The 14,679-nt window shown below is 47.6% G+C and overlaps 1 protein-coding gene across 1 annotated transcript; it reads left to right on the forward strand.

The window, feature by feature from the left end:
* The first annotated feature begins 1,320 nt into the window (after positions 1-1,320).
* LOC148507462 (calpain-5-like) lies at positions 1,321-14,596 on the forward strand. The gene is made up of 12 exons (XM_088446156.1): positions 1,321-1,704; positions 5,994-6,128; positions 7,546-7,757; positions 7,867-8,056; positions 8,215-8,408; positions 8,545-8,622; positions 8,876-9,071; positions 9,344-9,466; positions 10,939-11,135; positions 12,494-12,615; positions 12,691-12,824; positions 14,426-14,596. Exons 1-12 carry the CDS (start codon positions 1,549-1,551, stop codon positions 14,594-14,596), a joined length of 1,908 nt encoding a protein of 635 aa, XP_088302282.1. The 5' UTR covers positions 1,321-1,548.
* Positions 14,597-14,679: the final 83 nt, after the last annotated feature.

A 14,679-nucleotide genomic window follows, 5' to 3' on the forward strand; every position in this document is an offset into this window, starting at 1 on the left:
CAGTATCCTATAAGTACCACTCACTCTCGTGTATCCTATATGTACCGTACACTCCGGTGTATCCTATATGTACTGCTCTCCTGTGTATCCTATATGTAACGCTCACTCCGGTGTATCCTATATGTACCGCTCACTCCTGTGTATCCTATGTGTACCACTCACTCCTGTGTATCCTATATGTACTGGTCTCCTGTGTGTCCTATATGTACCAATCTCTCCGGTGTATTCTATATGTACCGCTCACTCCTGTGTATCCTATGTGTACCGCTCAGTCCTGTGTATCCTATATGTACCGCTCACTCCTGTGTATCCTATGTGTACCGCTCACTCCTGTGTATCCTATATGTACTGGTCTCCTGTGTGTCCTATATGTACCAATCTCTCTTGTGTATTCTATATGTACTGCTCTTCTGTATATCCTATATGTAACGCTCACTCCTGTGTATCCTATGTGTACCGCTCACTCCTGTGTATCCTATGTGTACCGCTCACTCCTGTGTATCCTATATGTACTGGTCTCCTGTGTGTCCTATATGTACCAATCTCTCCGGTGTATTCTATATGTACTGCTCTTCTGTATATCCTATATGTAACGCTCACTCCTGTGTATCCTATGTGTACCGCTCACTCCTGTGTATCCTATGTGTACCGCTCACTCCTGTGTATCCTATGTGTACCGCTCACTCCTGTGTATCCTATATGTACCGCTCACTCCTGTGTATCCTATGTGTACTGCTCTCCTGTGTATCCTATATGTACTGGTCTCCTGTGTGTCCTATATGTACCAATCTCTCCGGTGTATTCTATATGTACTGCTCTTCTGTATATCCTATATGTACCGTTCACTCCTGTATATCCTATATGTGCGCTCTCCTGTGTTTCCTGTATGTACAGCTCACTCCTGTGTATCCTATATGTCCGCTCTCTTGTGCATCCTATATGTACCGCTCACTCCTGTGTATCCTATATGTGCGCTCTCTTGTGTATCCTATATGTACCACTCTCTCCTGTGTATTCTATATGTACCGCTCACTCCGGTGTATCCTATATGTGCGCTCTCTTGTGTATCCTATATGTACCACTCTCTCCTGTGTACTCTATATGTACCGCTCACTCCTGTGTACTCTATATGTACCGCTCACTCCTGTATATTTTGTTCCTCCCGTTCTGCCCTCTCTCTTAGTGAATACTGGTTCCTCTTCCCTTCTCTCTCAGGGTGTTGTTGAATTCACTTGAATAACTGGAACGGCAAGTTTTGTCCCTCACCAATCACCACACCTACACACTCGTAGCTCTCACACAGAGCTGCACAAGCTGTAATACAGGTCCAGCAAGGGAGAGACTTAGCTCCAGAATGGCATGGTGGATGCCCACAGTCAGGTTTCTCTGGTACAGCTGAAGCATGATTGTGGCTCCTTTGGTGCTGGCATAGCAAATTGCAGAGTGGACCCACTTCAACAGGACCCATGGAGTGGTAGAAGGCAACACTGGCATATTACACCTCATTCATACATCTCTGTGACTGTATGGTGGTAGGACCTCCACGCCATGGTTCTGCATTACCAGGAGCAGCGCTACCACCACCTCAAAAACCAGTGCTGCCAGCAGAGGCACTTATTTGAGGACCCAAAGTTCCCAGCCAGCGACAGCTCCCTTTACTACAGCAGACGCCCCCCCAGAGTGGTGGAATGGAAGCGCCCACAGGTAACATTACCTCAGCTATTCGGGAAAGTCCACCAATATTCATAAGTTTGTGGCTGTGTAAAAGCACCTAACCAGCACAATGGCCGTGGTGGGCCAGGTGAATGTGCGTTAGCCATCCAATCAGTGTTCTCAATTCACACAAAAAAAATGGCTACAGGGGTGTAAATCAGAATTCTTAGATGGATGGGCCTTTGCATTGCACTTGGGGCCTGATTCAGACCCGCTCGCAAGCGGGTCGCTCCGGGGCTCGCTACAAACGGGGCGGCTGCCGATGTTGATCGACAGCTTGCCCCGTTTTGTAGGCGGGGTGGGGGGGGGGTGGCTGGACAAACGGAGGCATTCCTGAAGGAACGCCTGCCGTTTGTGGGCGGCCCTACTGACATCACCAGTGATGTCAGTAGTGAGCTTCCGGCTCTATTAGAGCCGGAAGCTCACTGGGGCTTGCGGCAGACGAGACCCTACCACAAGGGACCACTCACAGCTTAGCGAGCGGCCATGAGGCCGGACTCAAAAAAAAAAAAAAAAAAGGCCCTCCAGACCTGTGAGCTGCCTCCGGCAACGAGCGGGTCTGTATCAGGGCCTTGGGTTGAACAGCTGGGATAATCGTATCATTTAAGATTAGTAGTCGTTAGGATGACCTATACTTTTTTATATGCCTTTAGGTAGGCCTGCTGGCTACATAGAGTGGAGGCATGTATTTTGTGGGCTGAACCACTGTTCAGCCTCCCGGTTCACTAGGAATTAGTGATATCACTGAGGCACCACACCGCCTCCTAGTGAACGGAGAGGTGGCATTCTCGTGAATACTTGTTCAGCCGATAAAATAAATAACTGCATTGTGTATAGGAGATGGGGGCCCCTCAGTGTGGGGTACCCAGAATTTTGGCAAAAAATACCCCCATCAAAGTAATGTGAGTCTGGCAATAAAGTCAATATGCTTTTATGCAATTTCCCATAAAAACGTGCAATTGTCATAACCTGCACCTGAAATACATCCTACACTGCTGCCAAACGTCTTGGGGATACTCACAAAACAATATTAGGATGTTAAGTACATGTAAATATGACTGTTTTTATATCAACCTATAACCTCATACACATCCTCGCTGCCCCTCACAGTCTTGGGGGTCTATTTACTAAGCAGTGTTAGGAGACAGAGTGAAAAGTGATAAGGTGCCAGCCAATCAGCTCCTAACTGTCATTTTTCAAACACAGACTGTGACTTAGCAGTTAGGAGCTGATTGGCTGGTACTTTATCACTTTTCACTCTGTCTCCTAACACTGCTTAGTAAATAGACCCCTCTAGCTGTGTACACACTACACAATATCTCTAACAAATTGGCGGATTCCGACACATCGGACGACAAATCGTTAAAAAAGGTGTAGTTGGGCACTGGATCGCCCAGTGTGTATGGACCGCCCGACAGCCGGTTTGTGTGTCGGATCGCTGGGTGCACACATTGTTTAGTGTGTACCCAGCTTTATCAGGTTGTCTGGTGCAAGTATAACACCCTATCTGTGGTGACGATTAAGTATTAGGGGTCTATTTACTAAGCAGTGTTAGGAGACAGAGTGAAGAGTGATAAGAAAGTGATAAGGTGCCAGCCAATCACCTCCCAACTGTCATCTCACAGGCTGTGTTTGAAAAATGACAGTTGGGAACTGATTGGCTGGTACCTTATCACTTTTCACTCTGTCTCCTAACACTGCTTAGTAAATAGATCCCTTAGCGTGTTGCTGGATGGATCATCCCTGTTGTCTTCTGGACTTTCTACACCCCTGCAGAGAGGCAGGTTGTCCCCAATTAAACCTTAAACTTTATACAATTTAGTAAGGAATTTTGAATACAATTTTATCAAACACCAGAAGCTTTATTTAGCAGTAATGTTTCCACAATCGACTCCACTGGACCCCACTCTCCGCAAGTAAGAAGATATTTTCATACAATGCACATATTTCAATTTAGTTACATTGGCAACATTGCAATTCAACTATATATAGTTAAAATGAACACAATAAACTAGTTTTGCCACATTATAACTCTAAAGGGGGGCATCCACTACACGATTTTAGCAGGCGATTGAACGATAACGACGTAGTTATAGTTCAATCGTTTAAAAATCGTTTATAAATCGTGCAGTGTTTGGTCGTTAACGATCAATGATGCGCGCTCCCGCTGGTCGTTTGATCGTCTTGTCAGTCGACTGAACATGCACTTACTCCCGCACTACTTACCCCCTCCTGAGCCTGGCGCGCCATTCCATCTCTCATTGAACTTACTGAAGCTGGGAGGAGGCGTGGCCATGGTTCGGGGATGTAGTCATAGCCACGCCTCCACCAAGCTTCTAAGAGAGCTGATGTCATTTTCTAATCGCGAGCCAATCGGGACTCGCTGGTCCGCGAGTTCCTATTGGCTCATGACCGACTCCTGATTAAAAATAACAATGGCGCTGTATTTGACTATAGTGGGGGCGGGGGATTGCTTGCTTGGCCATTGGGCCTCATAGCAAGCGCACCCCTTGCACCCTCTATAGTTACGCCAGTGGGTGCTGTGTTCACCTCCTTAACTGGAGCGCTGCCTCCAATGTCCTTAGTAGGCTATTCCCCAAAAGCTGCAGCAGACAGTACTCTCCTAGCTACTTCAGGCTGACTCCAAAAATGCGACCCTCCCCTTCACCGCAGCCGCCTGTCAGCTAAATCACCCGCAGCAGCTCCATTTCCTGCATAGAGCATGTCTTCTTGGCGCCTGCGTCCTGCTCCTGAGTCTGTTACCTCGTACCGCAAGTACCAACTGCCACTCCTTTCCAACTGTCACCTGCCTGACACTGGTCATGTAACCTGCTGCTGGCCTCCAGAGCAGCTGCAGAGACTGCTGGGAATTGTCCGCACAGTGTTAATTAGGCATAATACCTTGCATAACGGGGTATTAAACAAGTGTTGAACATTAGTCTTGATTAGCGGCACACATATGAATCACACTTTGATGAAGTAGCCTATCGCAGTACACTTGGGTTAACTGATAATCACACACATGGAAAAGCAAATTGTATTTTAACTTTTATCTCACATACACTCTCTCTCTCACACACAAGTATTTTAATTGTGAATGGCAAAAGTACTTATGGTACTATGGTTGACAAAGCTGTCTGTCCAAGATCACACCATTATGTGAGGCCAAATGACCTTTTCCTGTCCACAGTCAGTGCAGATGTTTGGAGTGTAGTTGCCAAAAAAAATAGGGATATGTGAGTAGGCAGGGAGATATAGGAGTAGGCAAGGAGATATGGGAGGAGGTAGAGATATATGGGAGGCAGAGATATATGGGAGGAGGCAGAGGGATATGGCAGTAGGCCTTTGGGATACGGCAGCAGGCATGGAGATATGGCAGTAAGCAGGGAGATATAGCAGTAGGCAGAGGGATATGGGAGTAGGCTGTGAGATATGGCAGTAGACAGGGAGATATGGCAGTAAGCAGGGAGATATGGCAGCAGGCAGAGGGATATGGCAGTAGGCAAGGAGATGTGGCAGTAGGCAGGGGATATGGCAATAAGCACTGGAATATGGCAGTAAGCAGGGAGATGTGGCAGTAGGCAGGGGATATGGCAGTAAGCATTGGGATATGGCAGGAAGTAGGGGGATATGGCAGTAGGCATTGTGATATGGTAGTAGGCAGGGAGATATGGCAGTAGGCAGGGGGATATGGCAGGAAGTAGGCGGATATGGCAGTAGGCAGGGTATATGGCAGTAAGCATTGGGATATGGCAGGAAGTAGGGGGATATGGCAGTAGGCATTGTGATATGGTAGTGGGCAGGGAGATATGGCAGTAGGCAGGGGGATATGGCAGGAAGTAGGCGGATATGGCAGTAGGCATTGTGATATGGTAGTAGGCAGGAGGACAGGAGGGAAGCATTGTTCAAAGGAAGAGAAATACAAGAACACGAGGACATGCACTGACACTGGTGGGAGGTAGGCTCAGAGGAAATTTGAGGAAAAATGACTTCACAGGAAGGGTAGTGGATAAGTGGAATAGCCTCCCATCAGATGTGGTTGAAGCTAAAATGGTGGAACAATTGAAACACGCTTGGGATAAGCATAAGAATATCCTTAAGGAGCAAATAAGGTTGAAGTTGCCTAAAGGATACATGCAAAGGGGCAGACTGGATGGGCCAAGTGGTTCTTATCTGCCGTCAAATTCTCTGTTTCTATGATATGTCAGTAGTATGTAATTTATTCTGTATATAAGGCAGGGGCAAGAACCTGACAGTAATAATGCCATTCTTCCTCTCAGGAACTTGTCCAGTCACCCCGTCTGTTTTCTGACACGGGAATCAGTCCACGGGACCTACAGCAAGGCAGTCTGGGCAACTGCTGGTTTGTAGCAGCTGTTTCTTGTCTGGCTGGGGATCCATCAATTTGGAAGAAGGTAAGTACCTCCACCTGATGGAACACTACATGGAGCCATTGCTTCCCATGGCAGATATAGGACATTACGCCACAGCTTTATATATACATGGTAGAAATACAGCATTAGACTATAGCTCTCATTTTCACACACATATTAGCTAACAAATTATTTACATCAAAATGCAGTGGAATAAAATACGTGGGTCATAAGAACAGACACTTGCACCAGAACCGTGGTGTGTGGGTGTTACTCTATATCCGCACCGTAGTCCCAATTTTGGCAGAGCTGATTTACCTGACTATAAAGGGGTGGGGGCTGCTAAGTTAGTGCTATGGTCTCACAGTTTGGGTGGCTAAGGTGCATGGTCTAAGAAATAAGGGGCAATTCTACAGCAGTTGCAGGAGGTACGCCAGCTTTGGGGTGTAGTGGCCGGAGCAGGGCCAGACAATGTTGTCCATCCGCTACAATAGCTGCAAGTTTCTGACCTTGCCCGAGAGTCAGCATTTTGTTCCTGATTCAGCGTTTACCCACGCAGTCTCACTGCGAAGACATGCTAACGATTGCAATCGCAATGCCATACGCAGCCTACCATAAGAACGCCCCCTTTACCTTACACACATCCGTGATAATTGGTAACATCGAGTACCATCGCAGCCTCACGCACACTTGCACAAGGTCTGACCTTACTGAGGAATTGCTAACCTCATCGCACGCTGTGAAAGGCCAAGCTGCTTATGGCTAGTTTATGCACGCCCCTGCAATGGCGTACAAATGCACTGGCATGCTTGCGTTTCGCCGACCAACCCCCGTCACTCACCCCAAACTGTACTTCCTGTCATTCACTCTGCGATGGATGTGAATACCCTCTGAAAATTATGGGTCTGCGTAGCCACCGTTCGCAGTGCAGTCCTCGCGCACTGCGATGCATATGCGTGCGCAGTACGCAACAATCGGACGATTGCGTGGATAATCGCAGTGGCGATCACTGCTGAACCAGGCCCATAGAGTAATGTAGTGTGGTAGAGTCCACCTGTAGCACTGTAGTAACACAGAACCTGGACTGCCACAACAGTGGAAAACATTATGTAAGTAAAAGTGGAGTGTCTTGGATAAGGAAGAAGGCTTTGCAGAGAATAAGTGGTGTTGGACATTAATACGGCTGTCCCCTAGTTAAACTGCTAACCACAACTATACTAACAAATAATATTAATAACGGGAACAAAGATCTAGGTAGCGGTATCACCTTATGCCACAGCTACACTATTTTGGAACAGGATCCTGCAGACACATGTTGAACATAAATATAACGTATATTATTTGCTTTTAGTTCTTTAATATCCTTTATGTGGAAAACTCGCTTCTATTCTACTTACTGTGCTTTAAGATCCAACTTCATATGACTAAGTCTTCTTTTCTCAATCTACTCCCAACCAAGGTGATACCTTCTCCCCAGGAGCAAGACTGGCCTCGTCCGGGTGGCGCCCCTCACGTTGGGATCTTCAGGTTTCGCTTCTGGCGCTTTGGCCGCTGGCTGGAAGTTGTGATTGATGACCGCTTGCCCACATCTGGAGGGGAGTTAATCTTTTGCAGACCTGGTCGGGATGGGGAAGTGTTCTGGTGTTCACTGCTTGAAAAAGCTTATGCCAAGTAAGGGACACCTAACATCAACTGTGTGTCCTCCAGTGTCTGCTATGCTCCTGTCTCTTCCCTAACTTAGCATCCTTTTGTTCTTCTACCTTGTCGTCTTCTCTTCCAGGCTCATAGGAAGTTATGAGTCTTTGGATGGGGGAAGTACCGGAGAAGCTCTTATTGACTTCACTGGAGGAGTTTCTGAGGCCATTGATCTTCTTGAAAGAAACCTTGGGGCAGAGGAAGACAAGAAGAAGCTTTTCAAGGCTGTGTTGAAGGCTCACTCGCGGGCATCCCTCATATGCTCCTCCATTAGGGTACAATTTACCAAATCATCTCTTGTACTTCAAAGTCTAACCCGTTCTGACATTTAGCTTGCAGTACCTTCACTGAGAGATTATAAGGGTGCTATCTCAGTAACATTGGAAGTATTTGTTCTTTTGATAAACCGAGACCTATGTTTCTCCCTCATCAGCCAAGTCCAAGTCAGGGTTTTGAAGAGGTCCTCTCCAGCGGCCTGGTAACGGGCCATGCTTACAGCATCACCTCCGTCAAAAGCATCACTCTGCACTCAGGGCTCTTGTCACTTTTTCGGACACACAAGCTGCGCCTCATTCGTCTGCAAAACCCGTGGGGGAGCGGAGAGTGGAAGGGGCCCTGGAGCGATGGGTAAGAGATACCTTCTTATTGTGTCAGTATATAATACCAAGGGTATTTGTGTTCTCCTCTCTGTGGGGACTCAATGACATTATAAAGAATTCAAAGTTAAGGGCACGAGCAAGAGCTGCCGAGTCTGTTTCCGTAGGTCTGAAGAGTGGAAGAAGGTGAGCCGAAGCAAGAAAGAGAAGATGGGGGTCACTGTGAATGATGATGGAGAGTTTTGGTAAATATAGACCCAGAAAGAATCTTAGGTGGGCAGTGTTCCTCCTCCACCCGTCTAGGCTCAACACTCATCTGTCTCCATTCTATTTATTTTCCTCATTACTTGCTACCACCCCAACCCTTAGCAGATATGTCCGTAGGTAGCCCCAGACTCATTGTTTCTCTTTCGCTGACTCCCCCTATCTCCTCCATTGCCTCACTCCTCCCTTCTGCTCGCTCATCAAACCCTCACTCACCTTGTCATCCATTCCTAGGATGAGCTGGGATGACTTTTGCACTCACTTCACCGATATCACTGTCTGCCGCCGAGTGAACACTCACTTTCTGAGCCCTCACAAGACATGGAAAGAGGAGACCACTTTTTCTGCCTGGAGGCAACATCCAGACCCTCTGAAGGATAGGAGTGGTGGTTGTCCTAATAACAAGGCCACCTACCTGCACAACCCACAGGTACACAACTATAACCTGCCTACTCTGTGGTAAATTACCTTCACAATAGCAATTGCCTATCGGCACATTCCATAGGAAGACATGCCGATTGTCATATTGGCACTCACCTGCACCTAGCTCAGGAACATACCTTCCAAGCGACAACCCATGTACAGATATATTTCCTTACAGGCATAAAGCTACACATCTGCAACAAAGTCCTGCTGAAATAACACAACTGCGTTTGAATAAATAAATTATATATATATATAATGTCCCTTTTTCTATTGCAGTTCTGCTTTGATGTGACATTAGACCATGACTCTGTCCTCATCTCCCTGGAGCAGGAAGACCAGAGGACTCAGCGCAGCGCTGGTGGTGGGGATAACCTGCCCATTGGATTCTTTGTCTTTAAGGTGACATATAGTATAATCATTCCATGTGATCTCCTCCCTCTCATCACTGGTGAACATATACAATTACTAAATGTTTGAACGTTAACATTTTTGCAGACTCCTGAGCTGAAACATGAGATTTCAGTTCCTATTATATTTTTTATTGTTTTTATTACTACAATTATTAGTTATTATTTAATGTGTACATTTACCTCTGGGTGTCATTAAATTCTACAACAAAATTGCAGCTTATCCATTCCCCATGGGCCAGTGACATCACTGAGAATGCAGCCTATCCATTCCCCATAAGCCAGTAACATCACTGAGAATGTACTGTACCCTATACATTCCCCATGGGCCAGTGACATCACTGATAATGCAGCTTATCCATTCCCCATGGGCCAGTGACATCACTGAGAATGCAGTCTATCCATTCCCCATAAGCCAGTGACATCACTGAGAATGCAGCCTATCCATTCCCCATAAGCCAGTGACATCACTGAGAATGCAGCCTATCCATTCCCCATGGGCCAGTGACATCACTGAGAATGCAGCCTATCCATTCCCCATAAGCCAGTGACATCACTGATAATGCAGCCTATCCATTCCCCATGGGCCAGTGACATCACTGAGAATGCAGGCTATCCATTCCCCATGGGCCAGACATCACTGATAATGCACCCTATCCATTTCCCATGGGCCAGTGACATCACTGAGAATGCAGCCTATCCATTCCCCATAAGCCAGTGACATCACTGAGAATGCAGCCTATCCATTCCCCATAAGCCAGTGACATCACTGAGAATGCAGCCTATCCAGTCCCCATGGGCCAGTGACATCACTGAGAATGCAGCCTATCCATTCCCCATGGGCCAGTGACATCACTGATAATGCAGCCTATCCATTCCCCATGGGCCAGTGACATCACTGAGAATGCAGCCTATCCATTCCCCATGGGCCAGTGACATCACTGAGAATGCAGCCTATCCATTCCCCATGGGCCAGTGACATCACTGAGAATGCATCCTATCCGTTCACTTGGAACCAGTGACATCACTGAAATGCAGCCTATCCAGTCACTAGGAGCCAGTGACATCACTGAAAATGCAGCCTATCCAATCACTAGGGACCAGTGACAATACTGAGAATGTAGCCTATTCAATCACTAGGGACCAGTGACAATACTGAGAATGTAGCCTATTCACTTGCTTGAAACCAGTCACATAACTGCTGCATAACATTTCAATATTGGTTAGTCCACAAAATGGCTGCCTTAATTCTATAGGCAACATTGCTTGCCCACCCAGCTGCACTATACAGTGATGCCCAGCTAAGACGTCCCTTGACAACCATCTCCATGGTGCAGTAGTCAGCACCACCCACCTTCCTTAACATTCTATGCTTGGCTGTCTCAGCTGCAGGTTAAGCATTGTGACTAATTTGCCTTTCCCTATATTTGTACACTTATTTTCGTTGTCCCTTCTCACTGTCAGGTGGAGGTGAATCGCAAATATCGATTACACTGCATCGCCGCCAAGGCTTCCTCCTCTACATACATAAATTCCCGCAGTGTCTTGGTGCACACTGAGCTGCAACGAGGACGCTATGTGATCTTACCAACCACTTTCCAGCCTGGCCAGGCTGGCGCCTTCCTCCTGCGGGTTTATACAGACCGGGCCAGCCACCTCAGGTACAGTATAGAAAATAAAGCCCATGAGACTTATTACAGCTGTCATATCAGTCATTTATGAAGAACATAAAGCAGCCTTAGATCTGCCATGTGCATAGATTTCCACCAGGGGGCACACTTTCATGGGGCAAGATGATGGTGTTTGTGGAGGAGAGGTAGGTAAGGTTACATTGGAGAGGTTTGGCAGAATTAAGGTTCTTCTACTGAATAAAAGGATATATAGGCTGCAGAAAATAGGGGAATACATTCCTCCCGGATCATTTTTCCTATCTCACAGAAATCCTGATTTTGGTTCGACTGTCCCGATTTTCTGGTCCCGCAAATGGGCAGGGACTAAGGACCTCATTCAGAGGCGGTTGTTAGTTGCAAGCGGTCACACTGAATCAGTTAACACCCACAGCTCTAGCGACTGACATGAGGGATGGTCGCGATGGTCAAGACCATCTCGACCATTGGGGCTTACGACCAGACCCTAAGGTTGGGTCTGGGCACTCGTAAGCCCCAGGGAGCTTCCTGCTCTGATCGAGCGGGAACGCCTCCGTTTGGGCAGGCACGCCCCCTGCCCGCCTCCCAAATGGGGCGAGCTGTCACTCACCATCGATAGTTCGCCCCGTCTGCTGCGAGACCCCAAGCGACGGAGCGTTCCGTCGCTAGCTGGGTCTCACGCATGCGCACGAGGGAGCCGGCTCCATCGTGCGCGTGCCCAGTGGGGCAACATCGAGTCGGTTGCCAGTGCTCAGCGCTTGAATGACCCCCTAAGAGTTTGAGTGTGGCTTAAAAATGTAAACCTGAGTACGGTTTGGGTGAGGTTTAGGTACTTCGGTTTGCGTCTTCTTTTGTACCAATTATGGTCTTTTATATAATTGGTATGACAGAGTTAATCACAAAATAAGTAGGAGGACCACAAGCACTTACATTAAGCGTATCTTACACTTACTGTGTGGAATGGCTGTAAGGCTTGGTCACTGTTTAACCTGCAGTATGATTTTATCCATCTTCCGGGCAGCTGTAACTATTCATGAGTATTAATGAGACGGATACACGCCTACGTACTAGCAGAAGCATGATCGCTGCACTCCAGGCAAACATTCCGTGATGTCATCAAACTGTCAGCTTTCACTCTATTGGTTCTGAATGATCACATGTGGCAATAATGTGGCTGAGCTGTGCTGTGAATGTTAGATTGATCAGAACTGCTTGATAGGAACATTACTGCTCAAAACAAGGTCTCATTTACAGTATAAGTATATCTGTAATGTCTTTGTATTTTGTGGGAGGAAGCTTGGGGACTTGTCACAAGGAGAAGTGAAATCATTCAGCAGTAAACGGGTGTAATCCAATTGGGTTTTTGTCCACAGGGAGCTGACGCAAGATGTCCCGGAGCCCTCCTGCCTATCGTTCTGCCTTGGGGTCCCGAGAGTTGTCACTTCTATCACTGTTCATGCGGCGTCCGGCCTGGCGGTGCCCAGCAATGACAGCGGTAAGTCCCTGGGCAGTAATATTTTCTGGCTGTACGATATATGAAAGGGAGTTACTCTGATGTCCTTTCTGATAGATCCCGCTGTCTATGCCACGGTTCACTGTGAGGGACATAAGGCGAGATCACGCACAGTCAAGGGCCGAAACCCAGAGTTTGACCTGAAGGCGATATTCTACCGAAAGCAGCAAGGACGACCCCTCATTGTACAGGTCAGTGTGTTCTATACTCTACTCTTATCTATCCACCACCTCTTATTATTACAGATGTATGGTATATATTGGCTTTCTTTGTATACTATTAGTGTGCATTCTAGCCACTGCACCTGGCACAACATGTCGCAGTTCCTCTTTCCTGCCTGGGGTTGTTGCTCTCTGCTCTGGTGCTTCTAGCACACTCAGCTGATGCAACAAACTGCTGAGATACAGACCAGAGTGTGCTAGAAGCACCAGAGCAAAGAACAAAACCCCAGGCTGGAAAGAGGAACTGCACAGGGTGTGATATGTGTAGGGTGCTAGAATGAACACTATACTATACTGAAGGGATTACCCCTTAGTGGTATCCAATGCCGGCAGCAGTTCTTGGCAGTGGGAGTGTATTGATGGGGGAAGGGAGTGTTCAGTGCCAATGATGTCGGCATCTATTGGTTGTGAGCTCACAATACCTCTCATACATTAGGGGAGGGTATGAGTGTGCGTTCTAATGAATAAACAGTAGTTTGGTGTGGATATCAAGTGTTGTGAGTGGTTCACTGGGTTATCACCAGGCACCAAAAGTTATACAGAGCGGGGGGCCTGTGGCTTCGGCAATGTCCAGAGCTCATTACTGCCCATAATATTCATTAGATGCTGCCATGGGAGCCGCTATCTATTTTCATCTCATGGAGAATCCCAAGTATCCTTGCATGTGCCCCTGGTAAAGTCATGGCACTCTTCATATTACACACTCAAAGACAGCCAGTGCCAATCGCTAGCATCACAGCGGGTCCAGCAGTCTCTAACACATGGAAATGGTCAAACCACGCTATAATATTCCTAGATAATGATGGCAGGAACGGACCTCCATGAACCTGGGTAATCGGCATTAAGGAGACTGGTTCCTGCACCTAATTTCTATCCAATTGGACAGTTTGGTGAATTTATTGACAGGGGGAACTTTGGACCTGATTCGGAGCCGTTTGCTAAGGCGCGATCGCTCGCTGCCGGGTGATTGTTGCTCAGTGCGCATGCCTATAATTCGCAGTGCGCGTGCGCAAGCCTGTCTCAGCGATGGGGAATCGTGCGCTCGTAGCACACAGACTGCCCGCTGCTTTGAGTGACAGATAGTGCCATTTGTGGGTGGTAACAGGGGAAGGTGATTGTAAACAGGGGAGTGGTGTTGCGGACCCAGGCGTGTCACATTGACAAAACACTGTTTAAAAGGGCGTGCATAATTAGCAAAGTAGCGTCATTGTACACGTCACCTGCATATATTTCAGCCAGCGCAGATCGCAGTGCTTGAGGCGGGGTAAGGCTACCTCAAGGGCTGCGAGCAGCTCCGATGGCTCTCGATGTTACCGATTAATCCTACCGATTAATCCTGCAATTCCAGGAGATGACGTGTGTTGCGAGTGGAAAGGGGGCGTCTTTATACACTAGCGAGTGCTCAGTGCCGTAGCTCGCTAAGACATAGAGGGCGTCCTTACGCCTCCGGCCCCTTTTTGCCAGCGAGCGGCCGCTTCTTGCGAGCAGGTCTGAATGAGCTCCTTTGTGCTACAGCCGTGCCCCAGTTTAAAGACAAAGAAAAACTGTGGTGTTAATGTCTTGCGTTTCAGGTCTGGCTGTCTCGGTGGGCGAGGGACACTCTACTGGGCACTGCGTCCATTTCCTGCGCTGTGGGAGAGTCCAACCAAACATCTGTCCTCAGGCTACAGGGGAAAGACGGGATGACGGCTGGGTACATCATGACTGAGGCGTCCAGCAGCTCAGACCTCACAGCTCTCTGACTGCTCAGTGTCATTATTCTGTCACTCTCATCTTTCCCCTCCGCCTACTCTCTCTCTATCAGTCTGCCACTCTTCCTTTCTCT

Source organism: Taudactylus pleione, unplaced genomic scaffold (assembly GCF_031769625.1).
Source record: "Taudactylus pleione unplaced genomic scaffold, aTauple2 ptg000393l, whole genome shotgun sequence".
NCBI lineage: Eukaryota > Metazoa > Chordata > Amphibia > Anura > Myobatrachidae > Taudactylus > Taudactylus pleione.